This window comes from Balaenoptera ricei, chromosome 14 (assembly GCF_028023285.1).
Source record: "Balaenoptera ricei isolate mBalRic1 chromosome 14, mBalRic1.hap2, whole genome shotgun sequence".
NCBI lineage: Eukaryota > Metazoa > Chordata > Mammalia > Artiodactyla > Balaenopteridae > Balaenoptera > Balaenoptera ricei.
Genome location: NC_082652.1, coordinates 30,188,912 through 30,202,059, shown reverse-complemented (window position 1 = coordinate 30,202,059; position 13,148 = coordinate 30,188,912). Strand labels below are relative to the sequence as shown.

The 13,148-nt window shown below is 49.1% G+C and overlaps 1 protein-coding gene across 2 annotated transcripts in view; it reads left to right on the top strand.

Moving 5' to 3' along the window:
- The first annotated feature begins 205 nt into the window (after positions 1-205).
- The window catches only part of APCDD1 (APC down-regulated 1), a 30,766-nt gene continuing 17,823 nt past the window's right edge, over positions 206-13,148 (top strand). The window contains exons 1-2 of one of the 2 annotated variants that reach the window (XM_059895579.1): positions 206-367; positions 11,961-12,144. In XM_059895579.1, the coding sequence (XP_059751562.1) occupies positions 310-367; positions 11,961-12,144 (242 nt within the window). In that variant the 5' untranslated portion in view covers positions 206-309. Of the gene's footprint in view, positions 368-11,860; positions 12,145-13,148 lie in introns of those variants that run through there. The other variant, XM_059895578.1, reaches the window with a different exon arrangement.

The window sequence follows — 13,148 nt, the reverse complement described above, 5'->3', positions numbered from 1 at the left end:
CCTGGAAATATGAAGAGGAGCTGCGGCGGCGGCGGCGGCGACGGCGGCGGCCAGTGCAGCGCGGAGCGGCGGCGGCGGCCGAGCGAGCACGGGGCGGCCGGGCGCGCAGGGCCGGGCGCGGGACGGGAGGCCGGGAGCGGAGGGGCCGGGCTGGGCATGGGGCGCGCCGCGGCCGCCTGAAGCGCGGGCCTGGCCCTGTCCCCGCGCGGCCGGGCCGCGCCGCCCGGGCTGCAGGCGGGTCCCGGGAAGCTGGGTCCCCGGACGGCGGGCGGTGCGGCGCGCGCGGGCGGCCCCGGAGGAGGCCTGGAGATGTCCTGTGTGCGCCGCCTCCTGCTCACATCCCTGTTCCCGGCCCTCCTGCTTCACGGTGAGTCCGGGGGGGCCGGGACCCGAGTGGACACCCCGGAACCGAGGGGACCGCGCGTCCGGGCGCAGCCCCCTCCTGGGCGCCCTGGAAGAGGCTCGCCTTCCCGGGCGCCGGCCGCGCTCTCTCTGGAAGGGCGCGCACACAGACTTTATGTCCAAGTCCCGGGACACTTGTGTCCACTCTGCAGGGTTTCAGACTATAGGCGGTCATGGAACCGCAGGCTATGCGACCCTTTACAGAGTGTCAGAGCGCAGGCAAGGCTCTTGCTGGGGTCCGAGCTTTGGGGGCACTGTGCAGAGAACTGTGACCATTTCAGGGAAAAAGCAGCTCGGGGTGTTTGTGTTTGCCCCTCGGAGGACGAGTGTGTTGAGAGGCTGGGGAGGGGTCTCTCCCAGGTGGACCGGTAGGTTCTCTGGACGGACTTTCAGGGAGCAGGGGCCTCCTCGCAGCCAAGGTGCAGTAATTAAAACCAGTCCCCTAAGTTCTCAGGGACCTGAGCTTGTTTCCTCCCGCTCTTCTGGGTCGTTTTGTTTCTGTTTCATGTGTCACATGTCGTCAAGCAGCTCTAGTAAACCCTCAGCCAGAGAACAGCAGGCTTTAAAAAGAGTTCCAGGAATTGCACTGAGGAAAAGAAGATAGCACTGCACCGGGGGTGGGAAGGCAGATTTTGTGCGAGATCCGTGGCGATCATGGGGACAGGTGGCTGCAGAACACGTGCTGATCCAGATGTCCTGGGCCAGCTTTTCCTAACGGTGGACACCTGACTGTCCAGCAGAGTGTCCACCAGGAGCAGGGCTCTCCTGCCTCCACACCCACCACGGGCACCCCAAACCTCTGCACACTGGGTCATCAGGTCAGCACCCTCATGGCCTCTAGGTTTCCAATCCAGCTTCAGAAGGCATTTGGCTGGCGCTGAAGGTCAGGGGTGACTCCCAGACCATCTAGGAAGGGGAGGAGACAGCAACCCGGGAGCCCTGCGCTGCTGTATTCTTTGTCACCCTGCTGGGGCCGGCAGTATGGGCAGCGCAGGTCCACAGGCCCTGCGAACAAGTTGGGCTGGGCCAGACCTGCCTGATTGCCAAGGTGTGCCCGGAGCCCCAGTGATCCCAGACTTTCACAGTCAGGATGGAAGGCTGGCAGTTCGAGGGCCAGAAAGAGAAGGTGTAATTACAGGGTTGTACTCCTAGGCCCATCTGCTTAGAATTACAGAGCCGTTTTCATCTTTGGCTGAAACATGAAACACATCAGAGCCAATGGGCAGATCAAACAGCAGCTGCCACCCACACCAGAAACAAGAGGCAGAGAGAGAGAGGACACAGGGGAGAGTGTCCCCTAAAAAATCTCTTGTCGTATCTGTGCAGGAAAATGGTCATATGGGCAAATGCCTTTAAAATGAAAAAGTACTTGACAATTTGGCGTGAACAGAATTTTTTTTCCATAAAGCCATTTGCCTTTTGGACTACAAAAGCCATGCTCAGAAACACAGCCTGGGCCAACCCATCCTGAACTTTTCCTCCTTGTTTTGAGAGCTGGAAGTTGTAACCACACTTCCTGCACCACAGTGTGGTAACGGCTGGTAAGGGGAGCCCAAGTATATCCTCAGTGAGGTTCAAGTATAGCCCCAGATCTCCAAATTCCAGCTGGAGTCAGCCTGAGCTCCTTGCGGTCAGGGGTTCACCCAGATCCACAGTGTGCAGGGAGGGAGTAAGGAAGGGGGGAATAAGCCAGTGGGGCCAGACCCTGTGCATGTGTGCTCGTGTGTGTGCGCATGTGCATATGACGAAGAGTATGTAAAATAAAAAAGGAGGTTTGCCAAGTTTAATGGGATGACGGGGATAACCCTACAAAAAGTCATCCCATTTCAAAGTGAACCTGCAGTGGCAGAGTTATTCACACTGATGTTGCCCACAGAGCAACTGCGCTCGTGCAGGGCGCCTGGGACTCCAGCACAGAGGAGAAACCGAGGGAGTGGTCCTTCTGGGTATAAATCTCTGCGATTGGAGAGAGGCTTGTCACGATTCCTTAGGATAATGTAAAGCACCAAGAAAAAATTAGGTATTCTCCGTTTCCCCCTTTTCTGCCTGATTTTTACTTGATTGAAGCAGTTTTAATGGGAAATGGGTATTAATCAACCTAACCCAAGGGAATGGCTTGAGAGTGTGTCCTACTCTGTAGTTAGGGGTTTTGCAAGTATTTAAAAATTCTGTAGTAACAGATGGAGCTTGATTATGTATCTTAATAGAAGTCATCAGTCTGAAGGAAATTACCTGTACTCTTTTAGAATGGCTTAATGATTTTTTTCCTGATACAGAGGCATTTTTATTTTGCTACTTGTGTATTTATGACAGCAGTTAGGTAGGTAAAAACATATTTTCTATGGTTATGAATGTACTTGGGACCAACTTTACGAAATTTAGTTCCAGACATCATTTATAGATTATTTGTTACACTAACAAAACAAGTCTCATTAATAAGATTAACAAGTGCACAAGGCCTTCAGGAAGATTCTGGGTGAAGATGCTGTAGAAACTCTTTATTGTGTTTGGCATCCGATCTTTGTTCAATTTTTTTGGTTACTTTTATTTCAACTCAGGCAAGTTATAAATCACCCCTAGGTCCTATTGGTGAGTAAATTAGGGTCTGGAAAGACTGGAGTCCACTGTTTATTTTTTGCTGTGTTTTAAAACTGTAAATGTATTGGGAGACCCAAGTTCAAAATGTGACGGCATAAAAGTATACATGTTGGTCTTACTTTCCTGTCCTCCAACATCTGAGAACAATTGCATTTCTTAATCCAAGTAAAACCTATTGAATGTCATGAAGGTATGCAGCTGGGGTATGTCCCTTGTCACTGTTTTATTTGCTTAGATGAAAAGCCACGAAAATCATTCAGTTCCAGAAACCAGATTAACATGAGATATTTCAGAAAAAGCGGTGCTTTAATGTGCCCCAAAGTGCTCATTCTCCTTATTAATGGAAACATTTGACTTTAAGTTTTGGAGCCATTGTTGGAGAGATGTTCTTCTTCCATCGCCATTTACTTTTGTAGAATTCATCGACTTTTCTGAAATGGGAAGACACTTTTGAGCTATTACCTTTCACTAGAGTGTATTCTGTTAAAACTGAAAAAAAAAAACCCAGAACTGTGTGGATTACCGAATGACAGCCTAACCAACGAAATGTGAGGAAACATTACAATAGGGTAAAATAGAATCTTTGAAATATCATTTTACTAGAGACAGTTTTTGTGACCAAGAAAACATTGCCTTTCCTGCACCTTTTCCCCCTTAGTCATAAAATGTAATCTTGAAAAGAAATATTACTCATCTGCTCATAGCAGGGAGCAAGGGTCTTAGACAGATGGTAAATATTCTCTTTTGAGAGAAACTGACTATCTTCAAGCACATGGCTGAGCCGTCCCGTCATAGCTGTGGTCCTTCTTTTTCTCCCTAAAGAACTCAACACCAGCAGATGATAGGACTGTGTAAATACCTACCGTTTAGGGACAGACTGATGACAATTTGATAGAATCAATTAAAGGGAAGCATAAAACATTTAGGACTGGAAATATGAAAGGACTCATTAGTGATCTTGTACACCTGTGGAAAGCTTACATGACAGCACGTGGCCTCTGCGTGGCATTGAAGTGATCCCAAGGAAAAGCTCAGGAAAAACCTGCCACCATCCGAGCATGAGCTCTTGCTGTGTCCAGATGTTATGTGCACAGGCCATTTAGTTCTTTTCAATTTGGGTTCATATTGGGAATAAAGTTATTTTGGAATGTCGTGTGATAGGGATCTAGGCTAGAGTAAGGATGTGGTGTCACCCTGTAGTTACTGAGGCTCTTCTGTTCTCAAAGGGTTTTGTAGCTTCATTCCTTCAGCCAACCATTCGGTCAACAGGTACATTAAGAGGGCCTCCTGCGTGCCTGTGTCACTGCCGGCTGGGGACAGGGCTGTGAGGAGGGGCAGCCCCCCTTCCTGAAGAGTCCTGAGAATACCTGGCAGGATGAGAAGAGCTTACTGGAGAGCCCAGAGGTGGGAGACTGGCACACTGCCCTTGACTGCGGTGTTTTTCCCTGCTGGGAATCCCAGCACTCCACACACACACGCACACCCCACACACACCCACACACACACCACACACATCATGCACACACCAGACACACCACACACAGACACACACCATGCACACACACATACACATACACACACACACACATGACTGTGTGAAGAGCACGGCTGTGGCGGCAGCCGCCCAGCAGGAAAGCCATGCTGTCTGTGGTTGGACCCCAGTGTCTGGCCCGGGGACCATGGCCTTAGAAGAAATCGACTTAGAAAATTACCTCATTTTCATCAAAAGTTAAATGAAACCAGGAATTTGAAATCTTGACTTTACTATGTTTCTCATAAAGGGAAAATGCTTTTAGATAAGGTTTAAAGATTGGCAAAAGCAGCTCTCTCAGCTTTGACCTCCAACAACATGGAAATAAAAACAAGCGCTTGGTGAGTGTAGGTGCCCACCTGGGAGTGAACGGCAGCTTTTGTTCCAAAACATGGAAGCTGTGCAGGCGGTCATGTAGCCGCCTCGACTTCACAGCCCACATTACAGTGATGATGGCTCTTTTACTGGGGCTGGGCGATTTCACGGCAAAGTAATCACCTGCATTTTCCCTCATCGCTCCCGTTTTCTCTGCTGCGTGTTTTTCTGCATCGCACCAGTTCCACCGTGAGATGCTTCCTCACTCTGGTGTGGGAGTGACGCAGGTCACGTATCAAGGACAGAAGCGTGCAAAGTGAGCGGGAAAGGGCCTTTCAGAGACCCTCTCAGAGACCACCATTGTGAGTGTCTTGACGTTATATTTATTTGGCCGTTTTGATTTTATTTTTTTAAGCATTAAAGTACCTATGCAGTGACTAACCAGATCAAAGATGAGTTCAGTCCCAAGTGTGCCTGAAAAGTGTCTCCTTCCCAACTCATTTCACATTTTATTGTGTGTAAAGTGGTTTGGTGCTTTGGGTTCTCGATCTAGATAGACAGGTGAAAAGCTGCTGAGTATATCAAGAGGATTCTCCCGGGGACTTGGCCACACGCTGCGTTCCTCCCTCACTTTTCCCTTCACGTGTCAGCGACGGGGCAGGCCTTGGAGACAACCTCGCATGCAGTAGGCCCTCAGCCACCTGCTGAAGGGACGACTCAGGGTCTCTGCTCCATCCCCCGCCCCATGCCCTTTGCCCTCTGCCTGGTCCCTGTCGGTGGGTGGCCTGGCTCGCTCTTGGAGAACAACAGGGGCTCAGGAATAAGCGTTGCTGCAGGAGACAGAGAAATACTACATTTGTTCCCTTTGAAGCCTGTGCTCAGGGCTGCTTTCTGTGTGCAGAGTCTGGTGACTTGGGTGATGCCAACAGTCACCTGGCCTCACGGGCCTTGAACTTAGGGTACAGATGCCCATGTAAATGGTTAATCCTGTGCTCCCTCTGTTTGGGGAAATGTGGTTTTTTATTTGCTATCTCTGGGAGTTTTCACTCTGAACAGTAGACTGGCAATCGTGGTAGTAGTAAAGATCATTCTGGAGTCATTTAGGATTTCTGTTGTGAGTGATTTCATCCGTGGAAGTGGAAAACCCTTACATACACACACACCCGTGCATGCGATACACCCTCCAGAGCCCAAGGAGCTCATGTAGTTCTCTGCAAATGGTCATCTATAAAATTGTCCCCTAAAGCCTTCGGGAATTAATTTGTTTTCAACAGGAGAACAGTTTCCTTCCAGGGTCTACATTTTTCTCCCACCCGTACTTGAAAGAAGCTGCCCCCTTGTCATAATCATTTGATCTGGGTCCAGGCCATGGGACCCCGGGTGTTGGAGACCATTTCGTAGTGAAGTCACTTTGATAACCTGCTTCATCAGAACGCCACTGGTCGGGGCGGTGCTGTGGTGGCTCCCGCTGGCGCTGGTATCAGGGCCTGGCTGTTCGTAGAACCCTTGACATTGAAACCTGGCTCTCCACCCACTCCTTTCTGTTCCCGTGTAGTAACTGGAATTTGATGAATGAGATAATATAGGCGTGAAGTGAGTCTTCGAGTGTTTTACAAACATTAGTTATTATCCCCATTACTGTAATTTTCACTTTGTACAGGGGAACGAAAGGCACCTATCCGATGACTTAGCCAAAGTCACCTTGAAGCCTGAAAACTCAGTCCCTTTCTTACTGCACTGATGTTGTTTAACCCTTCGAGACGCTCTTTTCCTTGGATTCATTTACAGCAAAAATCTTAATGACTGGAGCCCAATGAACTAGTCTTCGCAACTGACCAAAATATCTAGAATCCTCAGTTCATCAAAGTCTTGATGTTATTTGTGTGTGCCCTCCTACACGTGTGCTTCCTCACTCGTATGAGAAACACAAGGGGGAAAACGCTCTCTTGGACTAAATAGGGTTGTCACCTGTCCACCCCACTACCTCTGTATCCAAAGCAACATCCCACAGGCACTGATGTCCCTAACGATGACCTCACTGTGATCTGCCTTAAGAGCCTGAAAGATCATGTCAACTGCACTCAATGTTCAATGGCAGAATTATCAACAACCAAATATTGTGCTTAGTCAACACTTCTCATTACACAGATAATCCAATCAAGTGGAGGTTTTAAAGTTATTATATATGATAAGCACATTTATTATTATAGCTAATAAGTACACTCAGGCAGGAACTATTATTACAGCTAGTCACCACCCTTAAGTTGGATGTTGATTTATACAATTGAAGATGTATGAAAGTGGACACATAAGTATTTTGCAAAAGTTTTTTTTCCAGATGTAGTGCTAAATTAGTACAGACTCTTACTTTCCTCTCTCCGTCTTTCCCTCTCTCCCTTCCTCCTTTCCTCTCTTTTCAAATAACTTTTTGGTAATACCTTTTCCCACAACATGCCAAAGATGGTCAGTGCCTCTCCGGGACCACCAAAAAGATTTACTGCTTTGTTGAAAGCAATTCCCTTCTCTTATCTTTCTCATTTATTCAGGCAAAAATGATGCCTGAATGGACTGAACCATGGCAGAAGCTTCATAATTGATCTTCCTGCTTCTTAGCCCTCCAAAAAAAGGGAAAAGCAGTCTTTTCAAAATGGAATCCTGCGTTACATTGCGTACAGGCTTTGGGTGGTTCCTCTTCCCTGTTTCAGCCGAGTCCACGCTCAGGATGACGCACTCACAGCTCTTGATCACAGCCCGGCCTCTTGTTTTGCCACTGTTCCCTCCTGGGCCACCCTGCAATCTCCCCTCCCTAAGGCCTCTTCATCCCCCCTGCACGAATCTCCCGTCCCCTCCTTATGTTGGGCATGTGCTATAAACTCTGCCTGGACCACTTCTGTTCAGTCTTCAAGGCATAGCTGCCTGCTCCCTCCGTCTTTCTGAGTCCCTTTATAAGTCCATTGGGGTTCTGATTTCTTCCCCAACTGAGGATTCTTTGGGGCATAGTGTTTGTAGCTTCTGTGCCTACACAGTGCCTGGCCCTGCAGAGAATCCTTTCTGATTGTTTGAATGAGTGAGTTGCTAGTTTCAGTGTCAGATTTGGAGCTGACATAGTTCTGGCGATGCAGGAACACGGGGGTCCCTGGGTTGACCAGAAGTCTAAGGCTGGTCTCCTTGGAGGGCACCCATGGCTGATGCTGAGAAGGAAGTCATGGGATGTAAGGTGAGAGCGTTCCACATGGCCTCCCCTGTGGCTGAACTAGGTGCTTCAAGTGGCCTTTTCATTCCCAGCCATTTACTAGAAGGAGGCCTCACATGGGGGCGGGGCGGGGGGGGGGAAGGTAATCCACGTCCCACACCCAACGAGCCAAGTAAGTGTTGGTGACCCCTGTCCATACCTGACCCTAAGAGACGGCTTCTCCTGCCTGACAGCAATGCCTGCTGTCACTTGACCCTTTTAATTTTGCTCCCTAAGGGTCATCGAGGTGGTGGGTATTTCAAAGGAAAAAGATAAAAAGGGAATAAATTCCAAGCCTATTTTCCCATCCTAAAAATTCAGTCCCACCCTTGCGAGTGAGCCCTCAGCCACTGTGTCCTGGGGAGGGGCTGGCTGTCGAGTCCTCCATCTGGCCTCGTGGGCTGATGGCCTTGCCAGGTCCCTGACATTGGCTCCTGTCTGACAGGAGCAGTAGCAAGACGGAGCTTGGTCTCTGGAAACCCTGAGGGACTTAATCTTCTGCCTGCTTTCTAATGATGTGCAAATTGGTGGTTCTGGGATTTTATGTCTTCCCCGCCCCCTGGTTAAAAAGCTGACTGTCGGCTCCAGCCTCCTGCACAACCGCGCAGGTCCTGAGCATCACGGCCCCTCCCTTTGCCTCTGAACCCACCTCCTGCCCAGACCCCGCCATCCCACCCTTGTCCTTGGATGTGCAGTCCAAGTGAGACCTTAAGAGCCTCCGGGTCAGAAAAACTTACCTTCAGTCTTCTTTATGCTTCCAGCCCCTAAGCTACACAGAGTGGCAGCGTGTAGTTATTTGTTAAACCGAGTAGAGCTTGTCACCATCCCTGCTCTCCATCCGGGTCACCAGTTAGTTGGCCGCCAGGAGCCCGGGCCTCGCTCTCGGCACACTGTCCCTCCAGAGCACAGAGTGAGCTGGGCTCCAGGAGACTCTTAGCATTATTCCAGCCATTCTGTTAGTTAGGAAGGCCTTTCTCAGGACCCCCAAGAGCCTATTCATCATTTAAAATAATAGCAACTAACGCCTAACAAGAACCGTGAACCACGTGCTAAAGGAAATGATCTCAGTGAATCTGAGACCAACTCCGAGTGACGGCGGTGCTGTCACCCCCTCTGTACAGATGAGCACACTAAGGCTTGGGGGAGTTAAGTGACTTGTTTATGGTCACAGTGCTGATCATGTGTTTCACCGATTGTAGGATTTACAGTTTTTCATGTATAAGGGCTGGGCAGTGGGTGTACATCTTCGGTGGTTGGGGCCTCTGGCCCCTGTGAGCCTGCAGGTGGCAGTCATGCGGCAGACCTGTCATCGCCTGTGTGAACCTGGACCCATACTGTCCTCATGTCACTTCCTCTGTGTGTGTCCTTGTTACTCTCCATCTATGGTTTAGTTGCCAATAGGTTGGTTTTGAAAATAGAGTAAACGCTGCAGCCAAGTGTTAGAATTCACTTGTAAATTCCACTCTCAGCGCTGAAAAGAAAAACAGTGTGGAAATCAGGCAGCCCAGTGACAGAGCCAGGGGTGTCCGTGTAACATCAGTGGGGCGAGAATTTATCACGGTGAGGGGGGTAGTAACTGCACTTACATATTTTCTCACCGAGAAACAGTTATTTGGAAAGGAAGATGCCACAAAAAGATAAGGCTGTGTTTGAGCCTTGTTGTCAAGATTCGTGCAGAGCAAACTGATTACCTGTCCTGAGTGAAGTGTTGCAGCTGAAGGCCAGACACGGTGCCAGATCTCTTTGGAGAGATAAAGCAGTCGGAGGCCCTGTGCATGCTCCAAGGGTGTTGGGACTGCTGCTAAGGCAGGTGTCATCGTTTAAATGCAAGTGTTTTTGTCGCTGGTTATAAAATAATGATGCATCTTAATCATTGAAGTCTTGGATTTGACGAAATCCTTTAAGTGGCTGATCTAGTTTCAAACCCAAGCAGCCCAGCTCCAGAATTTCACCGATATCCACTCCTCTCCCAGCTTTCCTTAGCTTTACGGGAAAACATTTGTAGGGTGTAAAGGGGTTTATAAATCAATTTTTAGAACATAGCTTTGTTGATCGTGAGAGCATGACATCTTTACTGAATGCTGGGTGTCATATTTAAAGAAGACTCTTCCACAACCCCAGTGCTTTGTGACTTGAGCTAAAATATGTATTTTTGCCACGTTACAATTTATCATCCAATTGACCCACCAAATGGCAAGTTGTACTGTTTGATTTCATTCCTGACGGGGAATTCAGGAAGTGCTTCCTATCAACAAGATGACCACAACTCTTGGGGTTGGTGGAGGTACCCCCCCATCCTCTGGTTCAAAGCTAACTGAGAGAGATCAGCACAGGTGCCAGACAAATGGGGATTAAAATGCTGGAATTGGGATAAATACCCCATCAGAAGTCACAGTACAGGTGGATGTCCATGTAGGATTGCCAACAGGTCACCCCTGAATTTTCCAGACTTTCCACCTGGCTCAGTGCCACAGCCCAACCACTGAAGGGTCCTTACTATGGGGGTGGGAGGGGGCTGATCAAAATGCATGTATTTTATGTATTTTGAAAACAGGCTGGTTTTGCAAAGAAACAGAGAAAAATAGACCAGTTAGCAGGCTTGTTTCCTTCTTCTCTCTGGGGAGGGTCAGGGACAGAGCACCCAGGGCCATCATTTCAGTGGAAGTGCCTTCCCTGGGATGGGAGCTCGAGGCCACGGAGGGGGTCCTCACTTAACAGCCCTGAGCATTAATGTCTACTTCACCTGACACAGATTTCTGAGTTTTAGTGTCGCCCTTGTTCTAGCTCAGGTGTGACTCACCTGGTTTGGCTGAATGAGGTTGCTGGTGAGGTTGCATGTAACATTCATTGCAAAACGATTACCACAGTTTCATTAACATCCATCTTTTATTTTTGTACATTTGTCTAACTAGTGTCGTCTTTTTTTTTTTTTTTTTTTGCTAACACAGTGCTGAATTCCTAGTAGGTCCACAATAAAGACCTCTCAGATTGTGAGTCACTTCAGGAGTGAATCTCAGAGGAAACAGTGGGCTCTCAGATGATAACTCCATCTGTTTTCCTTGCCTTTTTCTGAACACGAGGCTGGTGGTACTTTTGCATGTGTAAATTTTGGCCAACCTGGACGACGTGAAGATAAACTTAGCCTTAGTGTCCCTTTACCCATGGAAAATACAGATGTGCAATCAAAACCCTGTAACATATGTTTGTTTGTCACCAACTCCGAGGGGCAGCCTTGGAAGATCACTGGGGGAAATGCCACACCTGAGCCCTTATAGGGCGGGCCTAGGACTTGCACCCCCTCTAGAGGGCGTCCGTTTGGGGATTGAGAGACCCCGAGGTGCATGAGGTGGTGCGGGCAGAAGGGAGTCCCCACTGTGGGGCGCCTCCTAGCTGTTCCCTGCGCCTTTCTGCCCGTCTCCGTTCACCCTTCACTGAAGCTGCCGGCTCTCTGCCTTCCCATCTGTGTATCGCTGCACCTGTCCACCCTTCCTGACTACCTTTTCTACCTGTCCCCTCAGCCCCATCTCCAGCCTTGATGACTCTGGAGCACGCAGTTCTGTCCCCTGCAGCTTTGCACAGCTGCTCGTGGGATGCACGACCTTGTTTGCAGTTTCGTGGACCTGGGTTTGAGCTCAGGCTTTGCCAGGAAACTCGCCAAGCGACCTCATGCAAGTCACGTTCGTTATCTCCACAGACCCCAGTTTTCTCACCTGGGAGAGGATCTCCTGGGACACTGTAGAATGTGAATTCTAGGAGAGCAAAGACAGTGATAAAACCTGGCGTTTCCCACCTGTGGGATGTCCCCGCCTCGGGGACAGCGCCTCAGCTGGCTTCACGTCTCTGCGGCTCCCCTGACACCTGCCTTGCATGTATCTGTTTCAGGGCTGGGAGAGGGCTCTGCCCTCCTTCATCCGGACAGCAGGTCGCACCCCAGGTCCTTGGAGAAAAGTGCCTGGAGGGCTTTCAAGGAATCCCAGTGTCACCACATGCTCAAACATCTCCACAATGGTGCCAGGATCACTGTGCAGATGCCGCCTGCCATCGAGGGCCACTGGGTGTCCACCGGGTAAGAGGCTGGGGCGGGGGTCCCGGGAGGTCCTGGAGAGCGCACTGCTATGGAGAGCCTTCTTAGGGTTTCTCAGGTGCACAGAGACTTTCTAGAATCTACAGTGATTCTGGGGTTGTCTGAGTTCTAACTCACAGCCAAGCGACGCTTTGAAACTCGGGTTGGTGAAGAAACAGAGCTCAGTCCTGTTGAAATCTTAGCCTCAGCAGCGGTGATACGGTACCGCTGTGAACCCACATGGGAGTGAATATGTCCTTGTTTATTGAACCCCGTAGGACCACTCCTGTATAAAAAGAAACCATTAGCAAGTGAAATTAGGAGTCTGTGTTTCACCAACCCTGAAACACGACTTGCAAGCTTCTGATGGTCTGAATATTCTAGCCATATTCTGGTAATTTAATATACAGCTTCAGGGTCTGAGAGTAAGTTAAAAGGTACCCATGCTACCTCAACCAGCCAGGGTGCAGCTCTTGGCTTCTTTTCCAGGCTGTGGAGCTGAGATTTATCCCAGTTTGAGCTCTGGCTTATCTTCCATTAGAGCTTTTAAAAGTAGCCCAGAGGCAGACCTGCAATCTCTTCCCTGCGCATTAAATTGTTGCAAATTCACAAGGCTAAGGGTGGGATCTGATCACTTCTGTGCAGACCACTCCTCCAGGTACCTTGGGGAGGGATCACAGGCATCCAGAGAAGAGAAAAAAGAAATCTTATGAGGAAGACCCAGAGGTTTTTGGGTTTTGTTTTTTTCCTAAAAATGGGGTTTCTCAAAATAACCGCATGGTCAGTATTGGCACAAACAATCTTAACGCGACATACTTTTAAATAATTTATCATTTCGTTCAACAAATATTTCTGGAGCTCACAAATATTTACTGCACACGAGCACTGTTCTAGATTTTGTGTGTATAGCAGTGAACCAGACAGACATGGCCCCTGTCTTCAGGAATTCTACAAATACACAAAGAAGTGGTACGAAGAGGGAAGAAACAGGTGCTCAAGGAGAATAC